This window comes from Rhinichthys klamathensis, unplaced genomic scaffold, assembly GCF_029890125.1.
Source record: "Rhinichthys klamathensis goyatoka isolate OS25496 unplaced genomic scaffold, OSU_Roscu_1.1 h1tg000148l_1, whole genome shotgun sequence".
NCBI lineage: Eukaryota > Metazoa > Chordata > Actinopteri > Cypriniformes > Leuciscidae > Rhinichthys > Rhinichthys klamathensis.
The window spans coordinates 1,460,763-1,477,451 of NW_026606683.1; the positions used below are offsets into that span (position 1 = coordinate 1,460,763).

Sequence of the window (16,689 nt, forward strand, 5' to 3'; positions counted from 1 at the left end):
TTTGGCGAAGTGATATGTAACTGTAATGCGGTCAAGACCTGCCTGGAACTACTTTATCCGTGCGTTTCCCTGAAAATTATTGCACACCTTAGAACGTTCGTCAACCAATCAGAATCAAGCATTCAACAGCCCCATAGTGCAATATATATAATGTTGAATATAATTGAAAATAATTTGCAGGGATTAAAGGACAAATGAAGCTTGAAGACAATTTTTCTTTATTTATTTATTTACCACTAAGCATTAGTAACCTCTAACATGTCAACAACATATTTAGTCCCTTTATAATTAGTGGTATGATTGTTAAAACTAGTTTTTAAAATGTATAAAATTTAATAAAAAAACTGAGTTTTCTACCTCAAGGTTATTAGTTTTGTCATTATATTGTTTAATGTTAATTTGAAAGTTGTTATGTACAAAAAAAAAAAAAAATATATATATATATATATATGGTATAAATATATTGATTTTAGTCATATTTTATTGAAATTGTGTCTCTAGTGTTACAACCTGACAGATACAGTGATATTAAATAAATAAAAAATGAATAAATAATAAAAAGTTTAAAAAAGGCAAATTTGACTTTAATGATTAATAAGTAAAAAATACTTTGCCTTATATCATTAGAAACCATTTGAAAAAAAAAATTAAAAGCATTTAAATACACGCTTTGTAAGTCAGAATATATATTTAGAAAATATTATTTTCTGTGGTAATCAACTCAAATGCTGTCAATAGAGCACTGAACTGATATTGAACCCTGGATATTATGTAAGGTTTAATACGGATGGCTGGTTCTTCAGCAGAGGCTAATGGGATATCAGCACTGCTGACTCTTGCTGGACTCTAAACCTCTCCACAAGTTCTCTTACGCTGCATTAAAATGCAAACTCCCTGTAGGCCCAAAATTACTTCTCCTCTGCTGTTTTATTCCTCTATAAAAACAGGCAAAGTTGTCCAGTGACCGTCTGACCCAGTTTTGGTCCAGACTGGTGTGGCGTCAGCCATATTATAAGTTACTGTCTCCATCTGACCGCCAAATATCAGAGTTAGATCTATAAAAGCCAGCAGAGGGTGCAGAACAGAGACTTTTAATCTTCTGTAAATGTTTAAGACGTTCCTAACCTACTTTTATTCAGTGGTGTTTGCCAAGGCGAGCATCTCTATTGCTGTTGCTTATTGGTTTAGGGAAGGATTCGCGTCGTACCACACAAGTTGTGCTAAAGACGTGAATAATACCTCAAATCATGTGTCTTGTGGAGTAAAGGTGATCAAAGTGGTCAGATTTACTATTCCAGTCTTGTAGAACGATAAAATGAGCAAACTAGTGTTGTTATTATGAAACTGGGATATGCCTAATAATGCCTTTCTTCTGTAAATATCTAGTTAACTGTCTTTTTTGCTTGCTAACTGAAATCCTTTACTTTTTTTGCATTTTAGAATTAATTGTATGAACATAGTCAAATCGGCTACATAAAGACAGCCTGTTTTGCAGCAGATATGTATTGATTGACATGTTGAATTGTGTGATGTAGGATCAATTCTGTTTCTTTCCATAATAGCTTCTTGTTACTCCATTTATGTTTCATAAAAGGGTAGGGCAAAACAATATTGGTGACATTTGGGGTATTTTTAGTTTCCTCCTCCAGTGTTGTCTTTATGTTTTGTGGCTGAATTTCAAGATGGTATCTGTTATGTTAGCAGTGTTGTTGTGCCCGTGGCAGCATGTGTCAGATTGTGTCAGAACAGAGAGGACGTGTCCTGATGTGACCCTGTTGTGGGGTCGTGTCCTGACACACTAACTCTCTTATTTTTAGGGCACGCTCAATATATTCTGCACTGCACCGCACCGAATCATGGAACATTGCCCACAGCTGTGCAGCGTTGCTTTGCATAAACAACATCTTAATGTTCATTATACGTTACACTACACTTAATTCAATTATGAAAATGTCCCTTGAATATTTGCATATTTATCAGTTTATCTAATTTATTTATTTGTGTATGCATATAGCCTGACTTCGTCATACTCATACTCTAGTCAGAATGTGAGTCTGATACTGCTCCATAGGGCTTTGATTATGAGGCGTGTCTTAACCGAACCAGGAAGAAAAAAAACTCTGCACTCAATTGGATAGACCTACAACCAATCAGAGCAACGCAGTAAGTGTTTTTTTTATGAGCTACGCAAAGTTGTCAACAAAACTCAACTACACGGATGCTGGAAGAAGTAGTAAAATAATGAGTGTTGCTTCTTTTACTTGGTCCTCCATGAGTGCGACCGAAGGAGAAACCACAACGACCACTGGGTTTTCATTGTGTCCCATCTTAGCGACCATCGGAGCCAGCTGATAAAATAAACTTTTGCCGAATCCCGTAGGAAGGACGGCAAACACATCTTTCCGATCGACAAATGCCTTGATTACAGTTCTCTGTTCGTCTTTTAAAATGAATGCGCTGTCGATTTCTTTTACAACAGACGCTATAGCGGAATCTATACGTCTCAGTTCTCCAGCTGCAGTCATCTCTGAGGGAAACCAGTTCAACCCAAGCGCTCTTTGATAACGTGATGATTACGTAACTGCAGATCATCTGTCCATCATCGTATAAAGCCCGCCCTGGCAATTTGATTGGCCCGACTAATTCTGAACCGATCATAATTACTCCTCAATGGATCGAGTCCAAACCGAACTTTCCGACCAAAAAAATGTTGTGGGCGGGGTTCGGGCTGGCATCCAGGCTAGTATGCATATACATGTTTATATAAATTTTTTTCTTTAAATACAATTTTTTAATTTAATTTAATTAAATGTATAGCCTGAGATAGCACCATACAATTTCATGCCCATTAAATAGTTGCTTTGTTTGATAGAATATTTAAAACCTCGACCCCTTCAGTTTGTTAAATCTGAGGTAACATCTACTTTCTCAGGTCAGTAAGCTGGAAAGGGAGAAGTCTCAGGAGGTCCGTCATGAGCAGCACAAAACCACGGTGGTGGTGACCGAGTTAAAAGCCAAACTTCACGAGGAGAAACTTCGGGATCTGCACGGCGTTCGGGAAACGCTCCTACGTCAGCACGAGTCTGAACTGGTACGGGTCATTAAGATCAAAGACGGAGAGATTCAGAGACTCCAGGCGCTCGTCGGTGCACTCAGAGATGGATCCACCGAAAAGGTATGGAATGGGGTACAAATGAAATGGACTGAAGCAGTGCATTTTACATATTCACTTACTTCAAGTTCCTCAACTTGTTGCAGTGTCCGATTTATACTAAATGATCACAATACTATAAAAATGTATGCTATACTATAAATATATTAATAATAGCAACAACAATGATACCATTTTGGGAATTATATTTATGCAACATTGTTTTGAAGGTCTAGATGGTTGCAATTTTATTTTTCATCTAATTATTATATTTCTCATTTGAATGGTTATTTGAAAAGTTGATTGATCTTGGCTTGTTAGTACCATTGTTGGGTGCTGGTTTTTAGAGTCCCAAATGGTTCCATTATGAGTAAACCCAATATTAAAGATAGGGTAGACAATTTTCGGAGAGGCTAGCTAGCTTTGAAAGCATAAGATCCCACCCTCCCTCCAAACCCACGCCTCCTTCAATACACATGAACGCATACAGCAGGGAGCAAACAAAAGTGTCACGAGAGACGGCGTCATATTAGCTCATGTCTCAAAGATAACATTAATGAAGATAAACAACTTGAAGAGCTTTGACCTGTATCACCTGACTGCTGCAGATTCATTTCGGCGTTGATAGTGTTGCCATTGAAACGCAGAAATTCAAGTCATGAACCTCTCCGAGTATAACGTCAGGGGTTTTTATATCTTGCAAATTAAAGTAGTTATGATGTTAACGCAGCATAAGCTGGTTGTTTTGGTTCATGAGGAACTGTAAAAGGCGGCTGCTGTTTTGGTTGCGGTGCTCAGTGACTGTCTAACTCAGCATAGCATGAAACGTGCTGATGACGTGTGATGTCTGACCCAAATGCAATGATTGGACAAACATTTAATGGTCCTACGCCTTCTGACGATATACATATAAATACATTTATACCACTTAACATCAGGATGGGAAGAGACTTTCAACCAGCATCACAAAAAAAAATTCTGGAAAAAATTGCCTACCCTGCCTTCAAAGAACTGATAACTGAGTTAAAAAAAAAAAAAAAAAGGTAAATATTGGTGAAAATGTTCATATGGAATATAACTCCCATGTGGTTTCTCTGGCGCTGTAGGTGAAGTCTGCACTGATGGCGGAGGCACGCGAGGAGACCAGGAGGAGTTTCGAAGTGGAGCGCATGCGAATGCAGCAAGAGATCTCTGAGCTGAAGGGGGTGAAAAGGCAAATGGAGGAGGCATTAAGCATGGCTGTGCAAGCCGACAAAATCAAAGCCGCCGAGATCCGCAGCGTCTACCATCTCCACCAGGAGGAAATCAACCGCATCAACAGAGAGTGTGAAAGAGAGATCCGCAGGCTGGTGCGTAAAACCGTTTCAATGCACTATTAATCAATGTATTAATCTGTCAGTAAGTGACTCCGTCGGTCTGAAAACATACCTTTGAGTGAATACCTACCTCTTATATTTCCTGTGGATTTAAAGCTCTGAGCGTTCAGGTTGAGCAGAACACTTACCCTGGGTTTCTCCACGGGGACTGTCTGTGCAATTTATGTGCTGAATGAAAATCTTTTGTTAAAGCTGCAGTCGGCAAGTCTGGCAGATTGAGTGGACTTAGGCAAAATTTTGAATGTTTACAACTCTCATGCCCCTCCCCCACTATCAACGAAAACCCTCCCAACCGAGTTCGTGCTCGTCAGTGCGTGTGCACCAGATTTTCAGTGAACGCGCCCGTCTCATCAGCATCCATCAACACCATGGAGTATTTGCTGTCCTGGCTAATCTACCGATAGATTGCAATTGCTAACGTCATTTATACTCTAAATGAGCTTACTTGATTTTCCGCCATCACTCTTCGTTACTGCGCGAACTTCCGCGAACTTCAGGCGTGTGCATGTGATTGTAAAGTGCGCGAGGGGTGGCGTGTGCCAGATCTGTGATTGACAGTCAGATCTCACACCCCCTGCGCTGATTGGCTGTGGATTTTTGCAAAACAAATAACACGCTCCAGGTGGAGTTAGAAGCTCGGTTTTTTTTTCTAAAACCACTTTATTTATGTTGTTCTGTCGGATTATAGTGTCGATATATTCACTGAATATGATTAAAAAAAATTGGCCGACGGCAGCTTTAACTGGCAGGGCTTCACATGGTTTACATGATGAAAACGCATGGGTGTTTCCATGATGGGAACTTTTCTGTGTGTTAGGAACTGGAATCATATTATTTAGTCATTTAATTTGAAGCAAGAAATTATCCAGGAATTATGCATTTGTTTATTTAGCAATAATTCACATAATGATTACTATGGAAGCTTGTTTTTCGCCACGGAATAAAACAGTTTAAAAGATAATTTGCGACCTTTTTCTCACAATTCTGACCTTTTTTCTAACAATTGCGAATTATAAAGTCAGAATTGCGTGATATGAGTTCGCAATTGTGGAAAAAAACGTCAGAATTGCAAGTTGTAAAAACAGAATTGCGTGATATAAACTTGCAATTCTGATTTCCTTTCTCATACTTTCTGATCAAGTTTACATCTTGCAATTGGAGAATAAAGTCAGAATTGTGAGATGAAAAAGTCGCAATTACCTTTTTTATTTTTATTCTGTGGCGGAAACAAGCTTCCACAGATTACAACACACTTCTGTGAGAATTAAAATTTGGTAAAGTACTGTACAGTTCCCCACCCCTTTGGTCACTGTTACTCACTTAGGCAAGCTTTATAAACCGTTACATCGGGATAAACTGGAGAGTTTTAATGCAAAGCATTTTAAGTGAAATGTGCTCATAAAATTGTTCGGATATTATTCTGATGTGGGCTGGAATGAATTCTGACATTGTGACACATTTTATCTGCAGTTTTGTCTTTAAATTAATAGTTATATTATGCAGTAATTTAATGTTATTACAGCAAACTCTGCAAATCAGTTTGCAACAGTTGCTAATGTAGTATTTGTCAGTAATGTTTTAAAAGGCGGGACTAAGTGAAGGTTTCGCTCCAGATCCTCTACTAAAGCTTCAAGGTTCTAAATCAGTTGGTTCACATTTTATATTTAGCCATATGTGTGTGTGTGTATCTCAAAATGGCAGTGTGTGTCTGTGAACTACACTTTAAAGTGATGCTGCTTTCTTCCCTTCTCTCTTGTTCTGGGCTTTTTGCCATCCGTTTTTTCCTGGAGTATGAGAATATCACTGCAGTCCTGCTGGCATCGATCTCTCTCGTGTGGCTGAGCGTTCTGCACTATATTGCTTTAGGACTTAATGCATGTGAGAAATACTGTGGAAAACAGGCTGGAGTCAGGTCTCTGAATGATATGTTTATGAGTGATGAAAAAGATACAGGAAGCTTCACTCTCTTCTGAGAAGCATATATTTTTAGGACTATGCATAGTCACAGTAGATATATCTGCATGGCAGTTATTCATGTGAGAGCAACAAAGCATTGAGTAACACTTATTTGTACGTCAAGTGTTACATAATGTGAAGCTTTTTTTTTTGCACTGATGCCACTTATTATTCTTTTGTTATGAATAATATATATACAGTGTGTGTGTGTGTGTGTATATATCTATATATATACAGTATTAAGTATATAGTTTTGGTGATAATGCTCACCCCATAAACATTCATGTCCTCTAGTCTCTGCCTGTCCCTTATCTTATTCCATTATTTTAACTCATTGCAGAGCTATTGAATAAACGTTACTGATGTGTATCTGGTGGGTTGTGAATGCAGGAAGTCTGAATGCGATTAGGGGCCTGTGTCATTGTTATGTGTTGACGGGGTATTGATCTTTGGATTATTTATTTTATCAGAAGGCCGGCTGGGGATGTAATAGCGTTTAGCAAGCAGGCTGGCAGGGCATGCCAAGGTGAACCGTGTGTGTGTGTGTGTGCGCGCGCATGTTTGCTGATACAATCCACGACGGTCCTTTGTGTATGGGACAGGTCACCAAAACAACAAAGCCAGCCTACCATTAGTGATTCTTGCTGAGACAAGCACTGTTTGTTTTACAGACCCCAAAATCCACCTAGCAACTGCCCAGAGTGCCCTAGCAACCTCACAGCAACAAATATGTGTAGATAAAGGGAAGGAAAAGAGAATCTGATGTCATAAAGTTGGAATAATGAGCCAGGAGTCGATTTTAAATAATGAAATGGTGGAAAGATAAATCACACAAGACATTTCCTGATTGGTCAGCTACAGTGATGACATCAGCACCAGTTGATATGCCAAACCAGCCAGTTAAAACCGCTATAGAAATGAGCTGATGAGAGGGAGAGACATTGTGCCACTTGTGATTTTAAGTGAAAGAGACATTTGGATCTCAGTTAAATTAAATAAAGGGATTTATTGTGGTCTGGGCTGAAGCGAAACATCAATCAAGACATTTTTCTCATATTATACGAACGTGGAAGGTCTTGCTGTAAGTGCATTTATATGCATTGTTGGTACACAGTCTGAATCTGAGACAAGTGGTGTGAGAAGTGAAGAACACCGTGAATACTGAAATTGTTGGGAGGCCAACTGATGTAATTCACAGGGGAATGTTGGACATTAAGTAGTTTAAAATGTATGCATGCATGTTTCTATGCTATGCATGCATTTATGTATGCAAGTATACAGTATATGCATGCATGTATGTTTGTATGTATGCAATTATTTATTTTATTTGTCTTATTATTATTTATTTAAAGTCACATTACGTATACCCTATCTCTTGACTTTTGACAGTAGTAGCCAGTGAGGTTGCAGAGGTTGTTGCTGTGAGGTTGCTAGGGCACTCTGGGCAGTTGCTAGGTGGATTTTGGGGTCTGTAAAACAAACAGACTTTTGACTTTTGTTGGGTTCATTGTTGGTGTACTTATGATGTCTGTTTTTTGGTTATTTATGTCTGAGAGTTGTACCAAGACAAATTCCTATCAACTTAGTTGACATGGCAATAAATTATTGATTGATTGATTGATTGATTGATTGATAGCTAGTATCCACTAAGAGCAACCTCATAGCAACATGATAAAAACATTCTGAACACATTTGCAGCCACATGGCAATACTGTCAACTACCCACAAAACTTTAGCATCATGGCAGTGAATTTGGCATGAGAAATCATCACTCACACTCATAAATTGAGTTTAAAAAGGTAAAAATTGTCTTGTCATTGAATATCTATAAAATGTTGTAATCAGTACCAGTCGCCTTGGTTCTCTATTCTTATTTTATACAAGGTGTGTGCGTGCGTGCTGTTTATGAATTTGATCAAGTTAAAGTGTGAAATATGCGTCACTAGTGTGATCAGATGGAATGGAAACCATACTTATTCATATTAAGTTGTAATATTAAGTAGAAAATGGCACACATCACATTTAATAAGTCATATCAATAATTGTTTAGTGCCAACTGATGTAGAAACTTGGAATTAGGTGCTCAAATGTGTCAAACCTCTGCATGCAGACAGACTGTAAGTTTATTAAGTGTTTAAAGGCTGGATAAATAATGTTGAGTCCGTGGATAAGGGGTGTAACAGGATTAGTTTCAGAGAAGGAGACGCTGTCTGATACATGAAAGCGAGACTCAGTCTTCTGAGGCGTAGAGATGTCAATTAAACACAAGCTCAGACGCTCACGAGGGAGGTTGGATTACAGCTGTCCCGCCTATTCGGCACAGATAGCCGTGCCTCGGATATTTCAGGGAGTTTGGATCAGCCTGGTGTATTGTTTGTAGAAAGGCTTCATTTTATTATATATTGCCAGAAATTGTGAGCTACTTCAGGTTTTTAGGTTAACTGGGCACAACACAAATTAATGGTAGTTAATTGTGATTTGTTAAGTATGATCTGATCATTAAAAATGTATATACAAGTGTATTCATTGGCCTATAATTAATTAATATATAATACACTAGAACACCCCAGTATTTGCCTAGTAATGCCCTAGAAACCACCTAGAGTGCCCTATGCCTCATAGCAACAAATATGGATAAATAAAGGGAAGAAAAAGAGAACCTGATGTTAGAAAGTTTGAATAATGAGCCGGGATTAAAAGAATGGAATAGCGGAATGATGCATCACACAAGGCATTTCCTGATTGGTCAGCTACAGTGATGACATCAGCACCAGTTGACAGTATGCCAAACCAGTAAGTTATACCAGCTATAGAGTGCAAGAGTTGGGTTCCGGTATAAAACTCCATTCATTTTCTCCAAAGGGAAAATCTCCATTGTTGCGCTCTATGCTGTCAATCAGAATCAGTTGACCAATCAGAATCAATTATTGCAATGCACAGAAAAGTGAGAAGTAGGCATGATGTGTAATATTTGTATGCATATCCATGCTGAGCAAAAAGTTGGTTGGCTTGACATTCAGAGCACGGTCCTGCAAGAACGCTGTTTTAATAAAGGAAATTGAAAAATTAGGACATTTCCACGGTGCAGCAGGGCTCACTGTGTTCACCTCCGAGTTAAGCAGCGCACCGGCATCCCTCACGGGTCTAGAGCCCTGCGGTCTGGCCTGGAGCCCGGATACTAAATGTCCACGGCTGATATTCTACCATTAAATTAATTTATCATGCACATGAATTACCAAGGAATCAGTGAGGTGTGTGTAATGGCATACATCATAATCAATGTATTCATGAAGCTCATGAAAATTTAAAATGCTAATGTGTCATATAATGTGCATTTATGCTGAATAAGTGACTTCCTCTAGTCGCAGGGATGACGTATAATAGAACAGGGCCTAATATTTCCCAACGCACCATGTAGTGCTTTATATAATGCAGATAAACATAGACGCACACTGAGATTTCCTACGAGATGCGCTGATCACTGGAAACGCCTACGCTTGGGCGTGCCTGACAAACAGAGAGAATGAGTCATTCTCACACCAAGAAGATAGAAAGGGAGAGATAAAAAAGAGAGATATACTTTCATTCACTAAATAATTTTCTCCTCTTCAGTAGGTTGAAGAATAGCACACACAGTGCTTCTACAGAGATTTGTATAGGAATGTATAGGCGAGACCGGGGCTAGTTGTCACATGGAGAAGTTGTCAGAATGTAAAAATGTAATTTTGCTGTGTCATAAATCGTTTTGCTTCATCATTGCTTTACTGATTACATTTAGCTGCAAATATACTAAAAAGAACGTTTTGAAAAATGGTTAAGAATTCTGCTCACCAAGGCTGCTTTTATTTTTTATAAAAAATACAGTAAAAACAGTAAATTTGTGAAATATTTTTACAATTTAAACTAACTGTTTTCTATTTTAACAAATTGTAAAATGTAATTTATTCCTGTCATGGCAAAGCTGAATTTTCAGGAGCCAGTCTTCAGTCACATGATCCTTCAGAAATTATTATAATATGCTGATTTGCAGCTCAAGAAACATTTATTATCATTACCAATGTTGAAAACAGCTTTGCAATATATTTTTGAAAAAAACATGATCCTTTCTTAAGGATTCTTTGAATATCACAATAACAGCATTTATTTGAAATTGAAATCTTTTGTGACATCATAAAACTTCTGTAGTGTCATTGGTGATCAATTTAACACATCCTTGCTGAATTAAAGTATTCAAAGTATTTTTTAAAAAATCTTACTAAAACAAAACATTTGTATGGTTAGATATTAGATAGATAGATAGATAGATAGATAGATAGATAGCTGTTTAATGGCAGGTTTACATTGTGACAACTTGCCCCATTTAGTGTGTCAACATGCAATGATATGAGTTCAGTGTGTTCAATGTACTGTATCTTTTATTTTCCTGGGCAATAACCGTGAATATTCAATGCTGTAGATCTTTTATTAACCAAGAATTTTACACAGTTTCTGTACAGAAGTTGACTTTAAAAAATAAACCTGAGGAATATTTACTGGAGAAAAAGTCATAAGTTCTTTTTATCAGCTAATTAACATTTCCATGCAGGTTTTATAAACTGTGCATCTGGGATGTATAAATCGTATGCAGTGTTTCAATCAGTGCATAATTAGAGCGGCGTAATGATTATTTTGAGCTGGTGAGGTCTGAGGTTTTTTATGTATTTTGAGAAATAAGATGGATGGAGATAGATAGATACACAGACAGACAGACAGACAGACAGACAGACAGATAGATAGATAGATAGATAGATAGATAGATAGATAGATAGATAGATAGATAGATAGATAGATAGATAGATAGATAGATAGATAGATAGATAGATAGATAGATAGATAGATAGATAGATAGATAGATAGATAGATAGATATTTACTTTATACAATATAGATTGTTTCAAAGCAGCTTTACAGTGATAAATTGGAAAATAGTGATTCAATGATGCAAACAGAATTCAAATCTGCTGTTAAGCATCTCTAAAAAAAAATAGTATCATTGATCAGCTGTAAGTCAGTCCAGTGTTAAATTAGTTCAGTTCGATAACAGTGTAAAGTTTATCAATAATGGAACGAGTTCTATTCCGCTATAAAGCAGCTCTGAAGTAAACAGTGATGTCATCATCCAGCAGTTCAGTTCTCATCCAATAGTGTCAGTCAAATCAATAAAATCTCTGAATATTCAGTGGCGTGGCTCATCACTGTACGGGTTTTCATGGCGAATGCTGTGCATGTGTGTTCCGTTCCCTGTCCCGAGTGGACGAGGTATCCGTGCGTTTCCTCCTGCTGACTGACGCTCATGTTTTATGTACACTCACACCCGTGTCCAGTTTCAGGCCGGACGTGTGAGCGTGTGCATAAGTGACTGTGCTGTGTTCTGTCCTGTAGATGGATGAGATTAAACTAAAGGAGCGCGCTGTCTGTGGGCTGGAGAGAGAGCTCAGCGCTCAGGCGGGCCACACGTGGAAACTACAGCAGCAGAAACAGGCTGTAGACTCTCAGCTGGCCCTGCTGCGAGACTCCAGCCCCAGACGAGAGGGCCCTTTCTCACCCGCTGCAGGAGACACAGCAGAGAGCACAGCTAACCCTGTAAGCACATCTCCATTACTAAACCTCGCCGCTTTCAACCCATTCCCATTCATATTCTCCATTGCGAAACTGATTGTGAGAGAGAACGTACATTTGTTTTTTTAAGATCGATATAACATGGGCTCCAAAGTTATTAAATGATGGTTTATGCTTCTTTAAAAATCAAAAGTAGTTTCATGTTTAAAAGCCAATTTTCCTTGTGAAAAAGTGTGCTACAAATTTCTTATGAATCTGTATGTTTGAATATTTTGCAATACACTTAGAATAAATGACTTTACAGTCAAAAAGTTTTAAATTGTACACAATCTGTTTGTGTTTGTTTCATGAGCTCATGGGATGAGCAGTTCATTCCCTCAAAAGTGATTAAATATACAGTTTTGTACTTTTCTCTTTTTGAAAAGAAATTAATTTTATTCAGATGCATTAAATAGATCTAAAGAATTAGGAATCAGGGTTTCCACAAAAATACTAAGCACCACAACTGTTTTCAACATTGATCAAAATAATTAAAATAGAAAAGTTATTTCATATTGTAATAATACAATCACAATATTACTGTATTTTTGATCAAATAAATACAGACTTGAGACTTCTTTCAAAAATATTTAAAAAATCTTACTGACCATTTGAACTGTAGCTGAAGTTGGTTGGTTTGGTTTATGGCTTATATCTCTATTGAAAATGATTTAAAAGCCTGTGGAGAAAATGAATGGGCAAAATGCCCACGGAAACAAAACTAATGGAAAAAGTTATCAGTGTTGCACTTTTTTGTTTCACTGTTTATTAATGATGGCGCTATTCACCATCAGTCCTTGAAGAACCTATAACAGGAGTTTTATTCCAATCCAGAGCAAGAACATTCATGTTCCTGAACATCAAAAGGGTCATTATTGACGTCATGCACATCATTGACAGATTGGAATTGAAAGGAAACTTCTGTGAGGAGGTTCTGAAGGAACTGAGCAGGTCTGGGTTTGAGGAGACAGTGTTCTCCTCAAACCCAGACCTGCTCAGTTCCTTCAGAACCTCCTCACAGAAGTTTCCTTTCAATTCCAATCTGTAAGGAGAACACTGCTGGTCCAGCTGCTGGTTTCGTCTGTTCGAGGAAACACACAGAGCGTTCCCTGGGTCATCACACTTGACTGCATGAATCTATTGTCCTATCCTTTCCTACATCACAAATTACAGCATTAAGATCATAATTACACCTCTTATCACCTGCACAAACTTATCAAAAGACATTAGGCCGAGATTTTCGGTAACAACAGTAGCTTTTTCAATACCTCTACTTGATTAACTTTAGGATGATCTTCAAAACAACCAAACTAAACACAACATTAATTTTGCCATCATCGTGTCTTGATTTAATTTAATATTATGCATCAAAAGAAACCGTTAACAAAAGCATGTGTCTTGAATCTGGCTTTGTGCTCATTAGGTTTGAGGTTTAACTTCTCTCCTTGCACACATGATCTAAAAAATATTTACAGCAACTTTATTTGGAGTGTCTCCCACTGCGACTTGAATAAGGGCCCATTTCGTTTTCCATAGATTTTTATACTTTCTCTGCAATCTAACAAAGAAACTAACACTTTTTATAGAGCATTTAAATTAATGCATTTGCAGATGTTATATCCAAAGTGATTTGCTTTATCCAATGCTTTTTATCAATGTATTTTTTTTAGGTATTATTCTTGATTTCACAATGTTTGAGTGCTGTATAACAAACTTGTTTCAGCGGTGTGGTGTGGTGTATATGATGTTAACTTTAAAGCATCTGTGTGCCATTTCTCTGACACCAACAAACTGGTGTATCAAAAATGATGACTCTTTTCCAACAAGTTTAAAGGAACACTCCGACTTTTTGGGACTTTAGCCTATTCACCTTATCCCCCAGAGTTAGATAAGTCCATACATACCTTTTTCATCTCCGTGCGTGCTGTAAGTCTGTTTGACGCACCCACCACTAGCCTAGCTTAGCACAAAGACTGGATGTAAATGGTTGCAGCTAGCATACTAATCCAAATAAGTGACAAAATAACGCAAACATTTTCCTATTTACATGTTGTGATTTGTATAGTCACAGAGTGTACAAAAAACAAAGTCACATGAGACACAGACATATTTTAACCGTATAAATACTGGGAACTATATTCTCTGAAGGCGAAGCACTGCTACTTGGGCGAAGTGATAACCGCAGCACCTGAGACGCGCTCTCTGCTCCTCACCAGGCACGTGCACACATAGACATCAAAAGGGGCTTGAGCACCTGCCCTTTTAATTCCAGGAGAGAAAGTGCCCTTTTTTCTGGGGTGCTTTTTTTATATTTTTGAAAAATATATTCCTGTTTGCGCACAGCTTCCCTGTCAAACAAATATATTTATTGAAGAATAGTGTATCTAAATATCAGGTCAGGAGTTCTAAAGCGCTCCCTCTCTGAAGCGCCGATCAGAGTAAACGTAGTCTCGCGTAGCCAGACCTTCAAGTATGCCAGGCGCTCGCTCGCAGCTACCTGTACACCTCTCGGTTGTTGAATTTATGCGCGAGTACTTTTATCATGCCAGCTTTAGATTAATTTTTGCGCGTGTGAAATAACATAATGTGCTCGTGAGCATGTCTTACACGCTCATAACTTTTGACTAAAAAATAACGCCATACGGCTGAAGGTCTGGAACTCATCATAGCAGCTTTCTTTGGCCAAGGCCCGCCCATAAGGCCGTTTGACCGACATGTCAAACAACCAATTACAGTTCGTTTCGTTCAGCGTCACGTGGAAATGTCCCCACAACAACAGACCGGCGTGCAACAAGTCAGTCAGCATAGAAAATCAAAGGAGAAGAAAACCGAACACAATACTGAATCGGCCAGCTGCGATGTCAGCGTCTGTTGTTTCATGTTTGCCCGCAAACGCGGCTGATATCCCCTTCACAGTTAGGTATTTCACTTGATCTTCCATAATAGATCATAGCTGTCAACATTGAATATAAGGGAGATTTCCCGGAATCCATCCCCAAAATAAGGGAATTTTTTACACGATTCTTACCCACCACAAACTTTAAAAATAAAGCACTAATCATTAAAAGTCTAAAGAGTTTATAACTACAAATGAGTGAGAGAGAAAGAGACAGTGTGTGTGTGTATTAGAGAAAGTGTGTCATTTTTTAAACATTTTTTATCAGAGAATGTTTAAATACTAATATCAGCTTACGAGGGAAACGGTACGTGGTGCTTCGGGGGCTGCTGGAGATGATTAGGGAGAGGTCTGTGCTCCTTTACCGATCAAAGCGCGCGCTGACACGGAGTATAATTGTTTATACTTGACGCGTCCGCACGAGCGCGGCAAAGATTACGCGTTGGGTGCGCAAGACCGGTGTTGTGCCGAATTTCGACTCCCTGCCAAATTATTACCCCCCTCGTTGAAGTCAGTACCTGATTGCCTAATCCTAACCCCACCCCTAATCCTAACCCCTCCCCCACAACTAATCCTAAACCTACCATACTAGGGGGGTAATAATTTGGCGGGGGTCAGAATTCGGCACCACACCGGCAAGACCCCATTTCGTTTGGCTGTGTGCACAGCTTTTCTTGTAACAGCGCGCGCGGCGCCGCATCCGAGGATGAACGACTTCAAGCCGAATCTGCCCGAGCATGTACGTCTCACACAATCAGAGCGTAAAAATACGGGATATTTTACGGGAAAATAATAAAACGGGAAGACAGCGGGAAAAGAGCTAAAATACATGAGAAACCCGGAAAAAACGGGAGGGTTGACAGCTATGTAATAGATAGGAGGGGACACACAACTAGTAAAGTTGGATCTGCTGGGAATCCTTATAAATGCTGACAAAGGGTCGGCCAGGCTTGGAAAATAATACTCTTCCCAAATCCCGTCGGCAAACAGGCTAAAATATCTCTTTTTGTCTCCACTAAGTGCCTCAAACCAAACTCCTGGACATCTCTTAAAGAGTCTACGCCGTGAACCTCGCATACTTTTGAGAATCCTACGTTTAGCTGATCTTGATAAATGCTCATTGTCACTCATGTAAACACAACAGTTTTTCTTCCGCAATCACACGTCTGCGCTTTGTTTCCCGGCAGACCGAAAATAAACGCGACACTCGCACCCCCCGGAAATCCGATAAAATTCAACCAATCAGATGACGACTTCGACATTCCTGAAGTGTTTCCAGTTAAGTGTACCATATGCATCAGACGTTTAGCCAACGTTCCGTGGGCGTGACGTCTGAGGCTGAGACTAGAGTAAACGCGTCTGCTCTAGTGAGCTCGCGCTGCCGTTTGGACTTTGAGCCGAGCAGATAGTCCGTGAGGCGCGTGCGGTTCAAATGAGTTTCGTTCCGCTTTTGGCACATAAACATTATCGAACATTTATCGAACTCGATATTGATATCGAGTATTGACGATATTGACTCGAACTTGATATAGTTTTATCGAGAAAAATTATATCGCGATAATGAATGAATGAGCATATCAATTTAAGACGTGGCTTAAAGTAATTTATGACCTTATATGGAAAATCCGGACGTTTTTATGACTTTTTATGGCCTAAAATTCGTATTATTAAAGT

General features: G+C 38.7%; 1 protein-coding gene across 19 annotated transcripts in view; it reads left to right on the top strand.

Annotated features, from left to right (window-relative positions):
* Positions 1-16,689, top strand: part of jakmip3 (Janus kinase and microtubule interacting protein 3) — a 44,619-nt gene that overhangs the window by 11,048 nt on the left and 16,882 nt on the right. For 10 of the 19 annotated variants that reach the window (XM_056258098.1, XM_056258099.1, XM_056258100.1 and 7 more), the window contains exons 4-6: positions 2,933-3,175; positions 4,258-4,500; positions 11,904-12,104. In XM_056258098.1, coding sequence (XP_056114073.1) covers positions 2,933-3,175; positions 4,258-4,500; positions 11,904-12,104 — 687 coding nt within the window. The remainder of the gene's footprint in view (positions 1-2,932; positions 3,176-4,257; positions 4,501-11,903; positions 12,105-16,689) is intronic. The other 9 variants (XM_056258103.1, XM_056258104.1, XM_056258106.1 and 6 more) reach the window with 1 other exon arrangement.